The sequence below is a fragment of the Eriocheir sinensis genome, chromosome 16, assembly GCF_024679095.1.
Source record: "Eriocheir sinensis breed Jianghai 21 chromosome 16, ASM2467909v1, whole genome shotgun sequence".
NCBI lineage: Eukaryota > Metazoa > Arthropoda > Malacostraca > Decapoda > Varunidae > Eriocheir > Eriocheir sinensis.
The window spans coordinates 13,350,674-13,367,282 of NC_066524.1; the positions used below are offsets into that span (position 1 = coordinate 13,350,674).

General features: G+C 44.0%; 1 protein-coding gene across 6 annotated transcripts in view; it reads left to right on the forward strand.

The window, feature by feature from the left end:
* The window catches only part of LOC126999320 (LIM/homeobox protein Lhx9-like), a 161,264-nt gene extending 145,760 nt beyond the window's left edge, over positions 1-15,504 (forward strand). For 4 of the 6 annotated variants that reach the window (XM_050861773.1, XM_050861775.1, XM_050861772.1 and 1 more), the window contains exon 7: positions 12,368-15,504. In XM_050861773.1, the coding sequence (XP_050717730.1) occupies positions 12,368-12,580 (213 nt within the window). In that variant the 3' untranslated portion in view covers positions 12,581-15,504. The remainder of the gene's footprint in view (positions 1-12,367) is intronic. The other 2 variants (XR_007753233.1, XR_007753234.1) reach the window with 2 other exon arrangements.
* The last annotated feature ends 1,105 nt before the right edge of the window (positions 15,505-16,609 follow it).

Here is a 16,609-nt window from a genome sequence, read left to right on the forward strand (position 1 = left end):
TACTCTCTTCCTTCCTCTTACTTCTCCTCCTCCTCCTCTTACAATTATTACTACTACCCTTGTCCTCTTCTTCCTTTCGATTCTCCTCTTCCTCTTTCTTACTCTTTCCCACTTGCTTTCCATATCATTCTCATTTTTACTTCATCCATATCCTCCTCTTTCTTTTCCTCCCACTTCTCCTCCTTCCCTTCCAACTACTACTACTACTACTACTACTACTACTACCATTTCTCGCGTCTTCGTGTGCTACTGGTAATAATCTAAGCATAACACTAATAAACCATTGTAAGAGATATTAAATACACACAACGTAATCTTAAACTAACACGTTCTTGCATTAATTTTCGTGTTGCAACTCATGAGCTTGTTGCGACACTGGGCTGGCCGAGATAAGGCGAGAGGAAAAGAGTGAGTTTAACAAGGGAGAGAGACACAAGGAAAGATATATAGAAGAAAGTAGTGATGATTGAATGATAGTTAGGAAAGACAAAAACTTGGGAAATGGAGTGAAAAATGAAAATAAGAAAATGACAGAAAGAAGATAAATAGAAGGAAAGATATGCAGAAGAAAAAGGGAGGCAGGAATCTTGATACACGCCTCGTCACAGGTATTCGCAGGTTAATTAAAGTTTTTACCTGCAGGGGAGCGACAGGTGAGCGAGGGGGAGGGAGATGAGGCTAGGAAAGACACAGACTAGGGAAATGGAATGAAAAATGAAAATAAGAAAATGATAGAAAGAAACAAAGCAGGGAAGATGAAAAAAGAACGAAAGAATTAGTTCAAAGTCTAATGATGAAAACAAAGAACTACAAGATATATAAAAACACGAATGAGAAAAAAAATGGAATGGGAGGAGAAAACAAGAAAGAGAGATAGAAAGACAACACGAAAGAAAGGAACGAAGATAAAGATAAAGACAAAAATAAAAGTTACCCATAACAGAGAAAAGAAAAGTGAGATAAAAGCGAAAGATAAGCGGAGAGAGAGAGAAAACGAAATACATAAAACGACTGAAGAGAAAAAAAGATTAAACAAAGAGAAAAAGAAAAGGAGAAAAAATGTTAATCTCATAAATAGGACAAACAAACATCTTCTGTCCTTCACATCAAGAAAAACAACAGTATTAAGGGTATAAAAATCTTCCTCCTCCTCCTCCTCCTCCTCCTCCTAAGCCCTTCTTCAGAGTGTCGTTTAGTGGAGTAACAGAAGTAGGAAAAATAAACAAGAGGAGGAGGAGAGGCATGGCGCGCGGTCAGAATACACCCAAACCCTCTTCCTCCTCCTCCTCCTCCTCCTCCTCCTCCTCCTCCTCCTCCTTTCTTCCTCCGGCCACAAAGCCTCCTAAGTGGTTCGTTGTCCGTCATTACATCATTTTTTTCTTCCTTGTAATAATTCTTTTCCTTGAATGAAAGCTGGATAAATAGGAGGAGGAGGAGGAGGAGGAGGAGGAGGAGGAGGAGAACGAGGAGGAGAAGGAAGAGGAGGAGCTAGAATGAAGAAGAAGAAGAAGAAGAAGAAGAAGAAGAAGAAGAAGAAGAAGGAAAGAAAGATATAGAAAGAAAGAAAAAGAAAGAAACAGAAAAACAATATAAATAAGAGAAAAAAAAAGGAGGAAGACAAAAAACGAAAGAAAAAAATATTAAAACACGAAAACAAGAAAATGAAGAAAGCCAAGAAGACAAAAAGATGAAAAAAAACTAGAAATAAAACAACGAAACAAACACCAGAATAACAAAACAAAACACACACACCAAAAGCAGGTCAAACAAGCGAAAAACAGAACAAACAACAGCCTGCCATCCTTCTACACTATCCCCATGGCCTGCGCGGCTTGTCCGGTCACGCTCCGCATCCTACACTTCGCACGGTGGCCGCCAGATGACTCTCGGGCATGTGCGGTATGCGGCGCGGCGCCCTCCACTCGGCTCGCAGCAAAACATTCCTCTTCCGCGCCGCCTCCCTCCCGCTACTAAGCCTTCCTGCCGCACGCACAGATTAGTAATTCAAGACTCCCGCCACGCCGCCTGCCGATAAGTTTAAGCCTTGAACACGTGAACGGAGAGAAGGTTGAGCTAATACAGTGTAGAAAATGATGTTTGGTCTAAAATAAAGTGTACAGAATGAAGTTTGAGCGAAAGGAACATGCACAGAATGAAGTACGATAAAAAAATAACTTGTACGCAATGAAGTTAGATCTGAAATACTGCATACAGAGTGAAGTTTGGTGAAAGTATACCGTTTACAGAATGAAGTTTGGCCTAAAATAACTAGCCTTTAATGTGAACGTATGAGATGAATGTAGTCTAATAAAACATGGAAAAGAAAGAATCATAAGGAATATAAGAAAATAAATAAAAACAAGAGAACGAAGGATCAACAGGATGAGGATGAGAGACAAGAAGCAGCAGAAAAAAAGCGTAAAATTTCGTGTACAGAAAAGTTTGATCTAAAATAACAAGCCATTCATGTGAACTTATGAGAAGCGATAAAATATAATCTAGTAAATATGGAAGAAAAAAGAAAGATAAGTAATATTAGGGAAAAGATAACAAGAAAGATAAGGATGGAAAGGATGAGGAAGAGGGAAAGAAACAGCAGAACAAAGCGTAAAATCAAAATTATGAGGTGGTTTGAAACAGAAGAAAAAATAAATGAGAAAATGAAGGGTGGAAAATGAAGAGGAGGAAGAAGAAAGAAGGAGGAGGAGGAGGAGAAGGGTCAAGGGCAAGAGTAGGAGAATAAAGAGGAGAACAAGGAAGAAGATTAGAAGGAGGAGAGGAGTAAAATGGTGAATAAGGAGGAAGAATAGGGAAAAAAATGTGGACGAAAAACATGAAAATTCTGAAAAAAACAACGAAAGAATAAAATATGACAATAGGAGGAGAAAGAGGAAAAGGAACAGGAGCAGGAGTAAAGAGGAGGAAGAATAAGGGAAAAAAATGTGAACGGAAAAATTTAAAACTCTGACAAACAACGAAAGAAGAAAATATGACAACAGGAGAAGAAAGAGGAAGAGGAAGAAGAGGAGGAGGAGGAGGAAGATGGGGGGGGGGGGTTAGGGAGGGGCATAAAGTAAATATTTATCACACGCGGGCGACATCTGTGGCTGTGATAACGATCGTTGGCGACAGAGGTGCCTCCCAGCCGTCAGGAACACTCTGGACTCGCGGGTCAGCCAAGCGTGAGGCCCTCCTTCAGGCCCTTCCTTCTTCCTGATCCTGCTGACTCCTACTCCTACTCCTATTTCTCTTCCTTCTCAAACTTGTCTCTTCCTCCGCTTCCTTGTTCATATTCTCTTTTTTCAGTCTCATTCTTTCCTTGCTTCTGTTCTTGTTCTTCCTCTCCTCCATTCTTTTCTTCCTTCAAAATCTACTTCTTCTCCTCCTCCTCCTCCTCTTCCTCTTAGACATTCTCCTCATCCTCTTCCTCTTAGACTTTCTCCTCTTCCTTTTCCTCTTACTTCTTCCTGCTCCTCTTGATTCCTACAACTACTGCTACTTCTCTTCCTTCTCCATCTCTTTATCTCCTCTTCCTCTTTCTCTTTCTTTCCGTGTCATTTTGTTTGTTTGTTATTGGTCTTCTTTTCCCTTCTCTTCTTCATCTTCTTCCTCCTCCTCTTCTTCTTCCTTCTACTACAACCGCTATTTCTCCTCTTCCTTGTTCATATTCTTCTTCTTTCTTTCTGTCTATTTTTTTTTCTTTCCCTCCCCTTCACCTCCTCCTCCTCTTCAAGCGACTCTTCCTCTTCCTCTTCCATTTTTTTTATCTTCTCTTTCTCTTCCTTGTTTTTATTTCTCCTTTTGCCTTATCTTTTTCATTTTTTTATTTTTTATTTTTTCGTCCTTTTCTTCTTGTTCTTGTTGTTGTTGTTGTTGTTGTTCTTCCTGTTCTCAATTCTCGTGTTAGTTTTGTTTCTCATCTTACACTTTTTACTCTCCTCCTCCTCTTCCTCCTCCTCCTTCTTCTTTGTCTTATTTCCTTCCTCTTCCTTCTTCTTTGCCTCCTCCTCTTCACTTTTAACACTACAAACACACCTTCTACTTCTCTGTCCTCTCTCTTCTCACCCTCTTCCTTCTTTTCTCAAGCACTTCATCCTCCTCTTCCTTCTTAGTCTTCTTCCTTCTTCCTTCTTCTCTCCATTTTTCATACCACAAACACCATTGCTACATCTCCTATCCTCCTCCTTCTTCTCCCTCTCCTCCTCCTTCTCCTTTCTTTCTCCTCCTCTCCTCTCTCTTTCCACTTCCTTTCCTCGTTCACATCTGAGAAATTGGGTTACAGACTTACAGGATCAAGTTACACTCACACTTATAACCCTGTGATGGACGGGGGGAGGGAGGGAGGGAAGGGAAGGAGGAAGGGAGGGAAGGGAAGGGAAGGGAAGGGAAGGGAGGGATGAAACAGGTGACAAGATGGTAGGGAGAGGAACGGAAAAATAAAGATAAAAGATGTTAAGGAGGAGGAAAAATAAGAAAATACATGGAGGGAGGAAAGGAGAGAAGGGAAGGAGAGAAGAGATGGAGGGAGAGAAGGGGAGAGAGAAACAGAAGGCGACGAAGATGGTAGGGAGAGGAACGGAAAAAATAATGAAAAAAGATAGAAGGAGGAAAATAGACATATACAAGAAAACGAAAGGAGGGCGGGAAAGGGAGAGAAAGAAGGAGGGAGGGAAAGGGAGAGAGGGAAAGAGGAAGGGAAAGAAGAGGGAAGAGAAGATGACAAGAAGGAAAAGCAACGAGTAATAAAAGGTTGAGAAGGAGAAAAATAGATAAAGAGAAGGAAGAAGAGAAGGAAAGGAGGGAGGGAAGGAGGAAAAGAAACGGGAAGAAATGAATAGGAGTTGGAAAGAAAATAGAAGAAGGAACATAAAAATACTGATAAATAGAGGGTTTGAAGGAGAATAAGATATAGAAGTAAAGAAAAGCAGGATGTAAGTCTCTCTCTCTCTCTCTCTCTCTCTCCTTACACCACAGACAGACATTAATCCTTCGAGAAAACAAACCGAAGAAGCTGAAAACGAAGGGAAGCGAGCTAGAAAAGAAACAAGAGGAAGAAAAAAAAAAACAAGGAAAAAAAAGGAAAAAAAAAAAAAACTTGGCCCATCCGCCCCGCAACACACACACACACACACACACACACACACACACACACACACACACACACATATAAAACTCAGAGCATTGCAAAGTCCGCCCCTCCGTGTGTGTGTGTGTGTGTGTGTGTGTGTGTGTGTGTGTGTGTGTGTGTGTGTGTGTGTTCAGAAGTCGTTCACTCTCACTTCCTCTTCCCCTCTCCCTTTCCCTCCCTTTCCTCCCCTCTCTCTCTCTCTCCCTTCCCCTCTCCCCTCGTCACTGTCCCCCTCACAACCAAGATCTCTTCACCCACCCTTCCCTCCCCATCCATCCTCTTCCCTTTACTCCCCCTTCTTCCTCCCTCTTCTCCCCTCTCCCCTTACGACACCTCAAGATGTGTCAGTGATATAAGGGGCGTGACAGGCTTAGATGTGAGGAGGAGGAGGAGGAGGAGGAGGAGGAGGAGAGGTACATATTTGCATCAGAGTTGTCGTCTCCGTTTCACTTCCATTATTTTGCTTTATATATCCTCCTCCTCCTCCTCCTCCTCCTCTTCCTCCTCCTCCTCCTCCTGGTCTTCCTGCTGTCACTTGTCACCGCCATTCATAAGCGTCAATTAAGCCCAGAGCGTGCCACTTAACAACCTGCTAAGTGGCTAACCAACTAACGATCATTCAAAGGTTGGCAAAAATATACGCAGCTACGCACTTCTTGCTCCCTCCTTCGATGACGCCTCTCGCCACGTTAATAAGAGGGAGGGAAAAAGTAACGAAAGGAAGGAAGGAAAAAAGGAATGGAGAGAAAGGGTAAGAAAGGATGCAAAAACGCTGGTGATGGGAAAGTACAAATTTGAGTTTCATTAAGGACTTTTTTATTGTTGTTGTTTCTGATATTTTTTGGGGAGAGATATAGATAGATAGGTAGATAGAGACAGAACACTGATAAAGATGATGATAACGATAATGATGAAGGAAGAGGAGAAAGAGGTGGAGGCGAAGAGCAAGAAGGAAGGAATGAAAAAAAGATACAAAAAATAAAAGAAAATGAGAGAAGTAGAAACAAATAACAAGAATAATATGTAAAAATAAGAACAGGAAGAGTAAATAACGAGACAAGTTTAGCATCTCTCTAAAAAAACAACCAGACTCTTACTTAAAATTACACAAAAAATATCAATAAACTAAAAAAAAAAAATAACCATAATAATAATAAGCCCATCAATGGAAGCCCTCGACAACAATTAGGCCGCAGCGCAAACAGCCTAAAAGGGGCGCCTCATTACCGGGAAAGAATAACAACAACAGCCTAATTAACGACGGGCTACACCTGCATGGAAAAGGGAAGGCCGAAAGGTGAACACACACACACACACACACACACACACACACACACACGAAGCGACTCACGAACCACTTCACTTACAACGAAACATACTTGAACGAAACATCTGAAAAAAAGACTGAAAATAATCCCTTAAAAGGCTTAAATCAAAACACCTGAACGAAAAAAAAAAAAAAGAAACTAACCGCTTAAAAACGAAACATACTTGGATGAAACACTTGAAAAAAACAAAGTAATCATCTAAAAACGAAACAAACTTGAATGAAACACTTGAAAAAAACAAAGTAATCATCTAAAAACGAATCAAACTTGAATGAAACACTTGAACGAAACAATTGAAAAAGCTTACTGATTAATGAAAACGAACCACACTAAAACGAAACTTGTCTCAACGAAACACGAAAAAAGCTGAAACAACTCACTCAAAAACGAAACTTAAAACGAAACACTTGAAAAAATCCTGAAACAACTCACTCAAAAACGAAACTCACTTGAAGAACGAAACACACTTGAAAAACGAAACACACTTGAAAAACGAAACACTTGAAAAACGAAACACACTTGAAAAACGAAACACACTTGAAAAACGAAACACTTGAAAAACGAAACACACTTGAAAAACGAAACACACTTGAAAAACGAAACACACTTGAAAAACGAAACACACTTGAAAAACGAAACACTTGAAAAACGAAACACACTTGAAAAACGAAACACACTTGAAAAACGAAACACACTTGAAAAACGAAACACACTTGAAAAACGAAACACACTTGAAAAACGAAACACTTGAAAAACGAAACACATGAAAAACGAGACACTTGAAAAACGAAACACACTTGAAAAACGAAACACTTGAAAAACGAAACACACTTGAAAAATTAAACACACTTGAAAAACGAAACACACTTGAAAAACGAAACACACTTGAAAAACGAAACACACTTGAAAAACGAAACACACTTGAAAAACGAAACACTTGAAAAACGAAACACACTTGAAAAACGAAACACACTTGAAAAACGAAACACTTGAAAAACGAAACACACTTGAAAAACGACACACACTTGAAAAACGAAACACACTTGAAAAACGAAACACACTTGAAAAACGAAACACTTGAAAAACGAAACACACTTGAAAAACGAAACACACTTGAAAAACGAAACACACTTGAAAAACGAAACACACTTAACGAAACACACTTGAAAAACGAAACACTTGAAAAACGAAACACTTGAAAAACGAAACACACTTGAAAAACGAAACACACTTGAAAAACGACACACACTTGAAAAACGAAACACCCTTAACGAAACACACTTGAAAAACGAAACACACTTGAAAAACGAAACATACTTAACGAAACACGAACAAAAACACATTGAATATAATCCTTTGACGTAATCAGATGAAACACTTGAACACCGAAACACTAAATTAAAACACTGAAACACTGAAACACTCTATAACAAAGCAAACTACCTGTCAGACACACTCACGGAAACACCTGGTCACGCTAATTAAAATATACCTGGTGACCTTAATCGACTTTTACCTTCTTTATTTTTTCCCCTGACCTGACATTACCTTCGTGACGTAACAGAAACGTGACGTGAACGTGACGCGACCTCGATCGCCTCGTGTTCACGCCTCGATGACTTGCTCTAAAGGATCCAACTCTTTTATTTCTTTACTTTTTCTCGTTTTTTCCTCTTTTGTTTTGGTTCCTCGGGAGAAAGTTGCGCTCCGAGTGACTGGGAATTGTATTGATGCTGGGTTTGTCTCTCTCTCTCTCTCTCTCTCTCTCTCTCTGGTATCTCATTATATCGTCTCATTTCTTGTTTTATCGTACTTTCCTATATTTATCACCATTTTTCTCTATTTCTATCTTTCCTTTTCTCCTCTTTTCCTCCTTCTCCCTCGTTATTTTCCTCCTTATCTTTCTCTCTCTCTCTCTCTCTCTCTCTCTCTCTCTCTCTCTCTCTCCGGTCTTATTTGGGTTTGGTTTATTTTTTCTTTCTACCAATCTATCTATCTCTCCATCTCTCTCCATCAATCACTCAATCTACTATATATCTATCTTTCTATCTATCTGTCTGTATCCATTCATCTAATTATCTCTATATATTTATCTCTATCTGTCTCTGTTTCTATCTACTTATCCTCATCTATTTTATCTCTATTTTATTTATTTGGTTATTTATTTATTTATTTATTTATTTATTTGTGTTTGTTCCAGGTCAACGGAAATAAAACTCACTATTGAAAAGAAGTTCATAGCAGAAACGGCGCGTCATGTGAACGCAATCCGGTGACATTTGAGGCGCCGACGAATTGAAAAAAAAAGTCAATTGAAATGGAACGAAAAATTTGATTGTACTCCTCAAAATCAGCATTTCGAATACGTTAAGAAAAACCAGGAAATTATAATAGTGATTTGAATTAGAGGGAAAATAATATAACATAAGAGGTAATGAAAAAGATGATGATGATAATGATGATGATGATGATTTTCTCTCTCTCTCTCTCTCTCTCTCTCTCTCTCTTTCCTTTGAATACGAAATACTGTGAGAGAGAGAGAGAGAGAGAGAGAGAGAGAGAGAGAGAGAGAGAGAGAGAGAGAGAGAGAGAGAGAGAGAGAGAGAGAGAGAGAGAGAGAGAGAGAGAGAGAGAGCTGTCACACCTCCCCTCAGTTATTAAGCAAAAATAGTGCCAAAAGGAGTCGACTTGATACATTTTACTCCTTAGATGCCACAAAGAAGGAAGGAGAGGAGGAGGAGGAGGAGGAGGAGGAGGAGGAGGAGGAGGAGGAGGTGTTAGCATTTATCTTTCTCTTTGGTGTCTTAAGATCACAGAACGACATCTCTCTCTCTCTCTCTCTCTCTCTCTCTCTCTCTCTCTCAGTATTTTGTATTCAAAGGAAATAAACCAGAGAGAGAGAGAGAGAGAGAGAGAGAGAGAGAGAGAGAGAGAGAGAGAGAGAGAGAGAGAGAGAGAGAGATAAAACAAAAAATATATATATACACAGAGCAATTCTTCTCCCAGTTTCCGGGCAGAACGTCAATATGTACACACACACACACACACACACACACACACACACACACACACACAGACACACACACAGAGACAAGTAAATAGGAAAAGATGTGTGTGTGTGTGCCCACCTCGGTTCTGTGTGTGTGTGTGTGTGTGTGTGTGTGTGTGTGTGTGTGTGTGTGTGTGTGCATGTGTCTGGCAGTGTTTTTGTGGTGCACAGAATCCGTAACTAACTGTCCACCGCCGTCAGCGTGTATCTCTCTCTCTCTCTGACATTCGTAAAATCTTTGTCTCGTTCCTCTTTTGTTCTGTTTTTCATTTTCTTCAACCTTTTAACATTTTCTCTTCTATTTCTTTTTTTTATTCCCTCCTGCTCCTCCTCTTCCTCTTCCTTCATTAGTTGCGAAAGATCCTATTCTTTTTCCCCTTTCGTTCATCTCTTTTTTGCCGTTCTTTCTTTGATTCTTCCAAATTTTCCTTTCCCTATTCCTCTTCTTCCTTATTCTTGCCAGTACCTCAATCCTTTCCTTTATTTTCCTCTTATTTTTACGGTTTTCCTGTTTCGTTTCCGTAATTTTTCTTCTTTCCTTCTTTTCCTCGTCTGCTGTAAACTTTGATCTTATTTACGAGTCTTTTTCTTCTTTCTTCTCTGCTGTTTTCCTTCATGTTTTCCTGATTCTTTTCTCTAATTTCTTTTTCTCCCTTTCACCTTCATTCGTTTCTCCGGTTCTCTTTTTCCTTCAACTTCCACTCTTTTCACAATACTTTCCTGGTGCTTACTCTTCATTTTAAACTTTCATATTTTCCTTCTCATCTTGTTCTTGTCGTTGTTGATCTGCTTCTCGTTCTCCTTTTCCTCCTTCTGGTCTTGCTAATCCTCCTCTTACTCTTCCTCTTTTCTTCCATTTCTTTTTCTATTTTTGCTAATCTTGTTGTAGTCCCCCTCCTCCTCCTCCTCCTTCTACTCTTCTCCTTCCTCCTCCCTCCTTTATACCACCTCCTTCTCGTCCTCCTTTTCCTCCTTCTGGTCCTGCTCAACCCCTTCTTACTCGTCCTTTTTTCTTCCATTTCTTTTTCTATTTCTGCTAATCTTGTTTTAGTCACCCTTCTATTCCTCCTCGTGCTCCTCTCCTTCCTCCTCCCTCCCTTCTACCACCTCCTCCTCCTCGTCATCTCAACACTCAGAAGAGACAAACCCTTCCACGTATTCACCTTAACAAGCAAGAAACAAAACAGCAACACAGGAGACATCAACATCACGCCCTGCGGTAGATCCAGGTGTCCAACGGTCCCATAATATCTTCCTCACGCCCTTAGGAAATCACCCCTTATTTACGGCCACTTACAAGGGCCTGTGTGTGCCTCTGGTGGTCCCCGTTAAGGCTCTGAGGTATTATGAGTCTTGGGAATGGAGGGAAAGGGTAGGGACTTGTGTGTTCTCTTCAAGGTTCGTTTAGTGTTGTTTTAGGGGAATGGACGCTTCGAGGAACTGAAACCAGATCATTTATGTAGAGTTTGAGGAAAAGGATGAAGGGAGGGAGGGAGAGAGGAGAGGTAGGTAGGAAGGGAAGGGAGGGAGATGAGTCTGGGTAATGGCAAGGAAGGGAGAGAGATGAGGGAAGGAGGGGAATGAGTATGGATGAAGGGGCTGAAGGGGAGGGAGGGAAGGGAAAGGAAGGAAGAGAAGGGAAGTGAAGGGAAAGAGTGCTGAAGGAGGATGTGAAGGAATGACGTGAAGGGAAGGGAAGGGAACGGGTAGGGAATGGGAAGAAAAGGGAAGGGAAGGGAACGTGAAGAAAAGGGTAGAGAAGGAAAGGGAAGAGAACGGAAAGAGAAAGGAAAGAAGGAATGGAAGGGTGAAGGGAGAAAAGAAGGGAAGGAAAGGGAAGGGAAAAGGATAGGAGAAGGATGAGTCTTCCAGTCCTCTTTCCTCTTGGTTAATACGCATTGGGTAAAAAGAGGAGTGACTGAAGCAAGAGGAATTGACAGGGAGGAGAAAAGAGGAGAATGTTTTGTTTCCTTTCTATGTCCTCCTCTTTTACTCCTCCTCTTGGTCCTCTTAGCTACTCTTCCATTTGTCTAGGAATGGGAAAGAAGAGAAAGAGGGAGGGAGAGAGAGGCAGTTGGGGTGGAGAGGGAAGACAGGAAGGAGTAAAAGGCGTTAGGGAGAGGAGAGCTGAAGTACCTCTTTCTCAGGGTCCTCCTCTATTCTTCCCCTGAGGTACTCTTACTCTCGTTTGGGGAAGGTGGGGATGCGGGGTAGACGGGGGAGGGTGTCATGGGGAGGCTCAATTGGGAAGGTTAGGTTAGGTTAGGTTAGGTTAGGTATTGGGGTTTATATTTCATGGGGTTCATATCGTGTGAAAGTAAAGTAAACACTACGGAAAGGGAAAGATTGGAGGGTTTGTCTGCGTTTGGTTTGCTTTCGTATTTGTTTTGTATACTTCGTCGTCCTCCTCTTGTGTTCCGTTCCTCTCCTGCCTCCGAATCTTTCATTGTCTGGTCGAGTCACCGCCGCTCCCCGCCATTATCTTGTCTGCTCTCCTCGGCCACACACACATCTGCTGCCCTTGTTGTGTCGCCCCTCGCCCCGCCGCCCTTTGTTCCCCCAAGGGCCCCGCGCCGTCCCGAGAGCTCCTTCACATGACAAGAGTAAATTCTTCCCTTTGCAGCCTCGAGAACTACTTTAGCGTTTTCGCATTTTTCAGCGCCGACAATCGATACGTCTGCAGGAGCGGCGCGCCGAGTGGAGTGGCCGGGAAGGGTTTTGTGTGTGTTTGTCACGCGCGCCGCCCGGCAGATAACGCTTTATTTTGTGTGGCTGGATGGGCTGTTGAGTTGTGGAGTTTATTCTGTGGTGCGCGTGGCTGGGGCTCCTGGCTGACTGACTAACCCTTGTTCTCTTCCCCAGGTGTGGTTCCAGAACGCCCGGGCGAAGTGGCGGCGACAAATGGTTTCCAAAGACCCCAAGGCGCTGTCCGGCGGCGAGGGCGGCCTGGGCGACAGCCAGCAGGGCGGCGAGAGCTCGGCGGGGGAGTACCCGAACACGCCCTCGGTGCCGCCCTCCGCCATGAGCCCCGAGGAAGGGAACAGCTCGCAGATCTCGTACCAGCAGATGTTCTGACACCTGTCCTCGCAGGCTGACGCTCACCTGCCGCAGCCGCCCCCGCTGGCCGCCCAGATGCTCCTGCCCCTCCAGCAGCCCTTCTCGCGCCCGCTGCTCATGGAGGACCACGCCTCGTCCTCCTCCACGTCCCCCGGCGGCCTCCCTCATCCCCTCATGGGCCAGGGCGCCTTCCCGCTACTCTCCTTCCCCGCGGCGGGGGAGGAGGTGGAGGACGAGTCTCTCTTCAGCACTGACGACCAAGCCTCCAGCCAGGACGACTCCATGTTCCTGGGCATGCGCTCGCCCAGCTCCCTGGCCGGCGCCCTCGCCAGCCACTCCCCCGACAAGAAGGAGGAGGCGGCGGAGGAAGAGGAGGAGGAGTTTGAGGACGCGGCGAGCGGTAAGGGCGGCCACAGTCCCGGCGGCCAGACCTACCAGGAACTGTACTAGTGGCTGCCGGGGCGGCGCCCACCCGGCAGCGGCCAGGCGGGGCCGCCCTACCGCTGGGCCGCGCGCCACCGCAGCCGCCGCCGCCCGTGCGTGCAGACTTTGTGAGGTCCGGCGCAGTGACTTGCTTCAAGCATTACAAACAAAGTTCTTTATATTGCCAGTCTATTTATTGATATGATACGTCAGTGTAGCACTTACGCCCGCCGGGCCGCGGCCGGCGGGGATTCCAGCGTTTCCATATCTCTTAGTCTGTAACTCAGCGGCGTCAACACGCTTCGTCACACAAACACTCGCTTCTCATGTTCTTCTAAGAAGACCTTCCTAAACCAAATCTGTGGAGATTCCCTCGCCCCCGAGGAGCCGCGGGCCACGAGGCGCCCTGCCCGGCACCCACACCTGCAGCCTGTCGCAGCCTGCCCTGGTCTGCCACGGCCCGGTCCGGGCAGCCGGGAGGGCGCGTGGCCCAGCCGGCTCCCTCGGCTCCTCCGTGCGGCTCGCCAGGCGGCTGTCCCAAGGGCAGCGCCCCCCGCCGCCCCGGGCCGCGCGCCGCGCCTCGTTCATGTTGGATGTCTCTCTGGTGACTGGATGTGTAGGTGTACAGTGTATCATATGTGTCAATGTGACGCGAGCCTCCCCCTCACCCTGGGGCCCGCCGCCGCGGGCTGCCGACGCCACAGACTGTCCGCCAGACTGGACCTCCGCCACGCCCGCCACGGGGCACGCCAAACCCACCCACCTCCCACCCACCCCGCGACGCCCAGCAGCCCGTCGCCGCCACCCCAGGGACCCCCCTCCCCTCACGCCTCGGGAAGTGCACAGTCACACGACTCACCCAGCGCAGCCACTCTCCTCCCACACCCACCAGGCCCCCATTACCCCCCGACACACACACACACACACACACATCATGAGGGAGACATTTGTGAAGCGTCTCCCTGAAGCAGGACTCCCTTGACTTTTGCCAGTGTTCATCACGAGAACGAGACGAGAACTTGACCAATGACCAGTTCGAGACGCGACGACGCCACACGAGCGACTCGACTTCCGGTGATGACAGACAGTGATAAAACTATGAACGAAAATGCGAGACAGAAAGACAGACACGATGAAAGGTAGAGACGAGAAGACCGCTGTAAAAGTAGATGTGTATATCTGTATGTTTGTATGTAGCGTGAAGATAAGATAAACGTGTCTATTTCCAGAGATAAAAACTGATTTATTTCCCGAGAAGATACACGAGAGAGAGAGAGAGAGAGAGAGAGAGAGAGAGAGAGAGAGAGAGAGAGAGAGAGAGAGAGAGAGAGAGAGAGAGAGAGAGAGAGAGAGAGAGAGAGAGAGAGAGAGAGAGAGAGAGAGAGAGAGAGAGAGAGAACGAACGAAAGCAAGAAAGGAAGAGGAATGTAGATAAATAAAGAAAAAATGTAGATAAGTAGATTGATAGAAAGATAGACAAAGAAAAAGAAAGTAGATATATAAATAGGAAGTTAGAAAGACAAAAAGAAAACAAGAAATATACGTAGAAAGAAAGAAAAAGCGAAGTTAATCAATAAAGAGAGAAAAGAAAGGCAAAAAAGAGGGAAGTACTTAAAACAAAAGAGAGGGTAGTACTTAAAACACACACTCACACACACACACACACACACACACACACACACACACACACACACACACACACACACACACTCCCCCTTCCCCCCCAGCAAATCACAACCCATTCAACCAACCAACCAAGAAAAAATCAACCACCACCTACATTTCGGGACTCGGGAGGATGATGAGGGTAGCCCTTAAAACAAAAACACACAAACACAATCTCCACATCCCCCCAAGCAAGACAAAACTCATCCAAACAACCAACTAAGAAAACAACAAAAACAACCAAGATTTCGAGGTTCGGGATGATGATGATGATGATGGTGATGATGGTGAGGGAAGTACTTAAAACAACAACAACAAACGCAAACACAATCTCCACCTCCCCCAATCAAGACAAAACTCATCCAAACAACCAACTAAGAAAAAAACAAAAACAACCAAGATTTCGAGGTTCGGGATGATAATGATGATGATGATGGTGATGATGGTGAGGGAAGTACTTAAAACAACAAAAACACACAAACACAATCTCCACATCCCCCCAATCAAGACAAAACTCATCCAAACAACCCAAACAAAAACAGCAACAAAAACAACCAAGATTTCGAGGTTCAGGTTGATGATAATGGTGATGATGATGGTGACTGAAGTACTTAAAACAACAACAACAAACACAAACACACACTCCACCTCCCCCTGCAAACAACAACCGATCAACAAACCCAAACAAACAAACAAAAAAACAACCACCACCCAAATTTCGGGGGTCGGGAGGAGGGTGGCCCGCTGCCCCTGCCACCAAGTCTATCTAGGTAGCGTGATTCACCTCCGTGTTGCTCTCCTGCTCTGTACAAATTATCCTTTATCTTTCAAAGTCAATAAATCGTCTAATTTTACCCACCAGTGTTTTCTTGATGAGTGTGTGTATGTGTGTGTGTGTGTGTGTGTGTGTGTGTGTGTGTGTGTGTGTGTGTGTGTGTGTGTGTGTGTGAATACCTGTGATGTCTGGGTGAGTGGATGAGGTGGGAAGGAAGGAAGGAAGGTGAGGGAGGGAAGGGGGTACAGAGAGGGATGGATGGGGGTAGAGAGAGAGGGAGCAAAGTGAGAGAGAAGTAGAGAGAGGGAGAGACAAGAAGTAAGAAAGATAGAAAATAAGAGTTCATGAAGGAGAAAAAGGGAAAAAAGTGAGAAATAAATAAATGAAAGGAAGAAACGTAATAATAAAAAAAGAAGACATCAGATAAATAAAAGCAAATCAACAAACAAGAGACAAACAAAAAGGTAAGGTAAAAATAAGAAAAAAGAAAAATGGACAAAAAAAGAAACACCCTAAAAAAATGTGGTAAGAAACAAAACAAAACAAACAGCAAAACAACACAAAAACACAAACAAGCAAAAACAAAAGCAAACAGAAGTAGTAGAAGCACACACACACACAAAAAAAAAGCAAGAAAACAATAACGAATAAGAACAAGGCCCAGACACACAGACACAAAGAGAGGGAGAGAAAGAGAACAAGAAAAAAGAAAAAAGAAAACATGAAAGAAGAAAAAATACCTTTGGCAACCAGGTGAGGGACAGTAATGAGCGATGAGATGAAAGGGCGAGGAGCGGGAGGACAGGTAAAGCGGCTGACAGGTAAGAAGAAGGAGGAGGAGGAGGAGGAGGAGGAGGAGGAGGAAGGGGTGAAGGAGAGTTGGGGGAGGACGTGGAGACAGAAGTAAAGGAGAGGAGGACGAGGAAGAGAGGGAGGGTAAAAGATGAAAAAAAAGGGAAAGTAAAGGAGGAAGGGAGAGGAAGAGAGAATGAGGTTGGGGAGAAGAGAGAGAGGAAGAGAAGGAGGGTAAACAATAAGAGAAGAGGAAGAGTAAGGGAGAAAAGGAGAGAAAGGGAGAATGAGGTGAGAGAAGAACGTGGCAGAAAACAAGAGGAGGAAGAGAGGAAAAGTAAAAGATGAGAGAGGAGGAGAGAGTAAAGGAGAAAGGGAGAGAAAGGGAGACT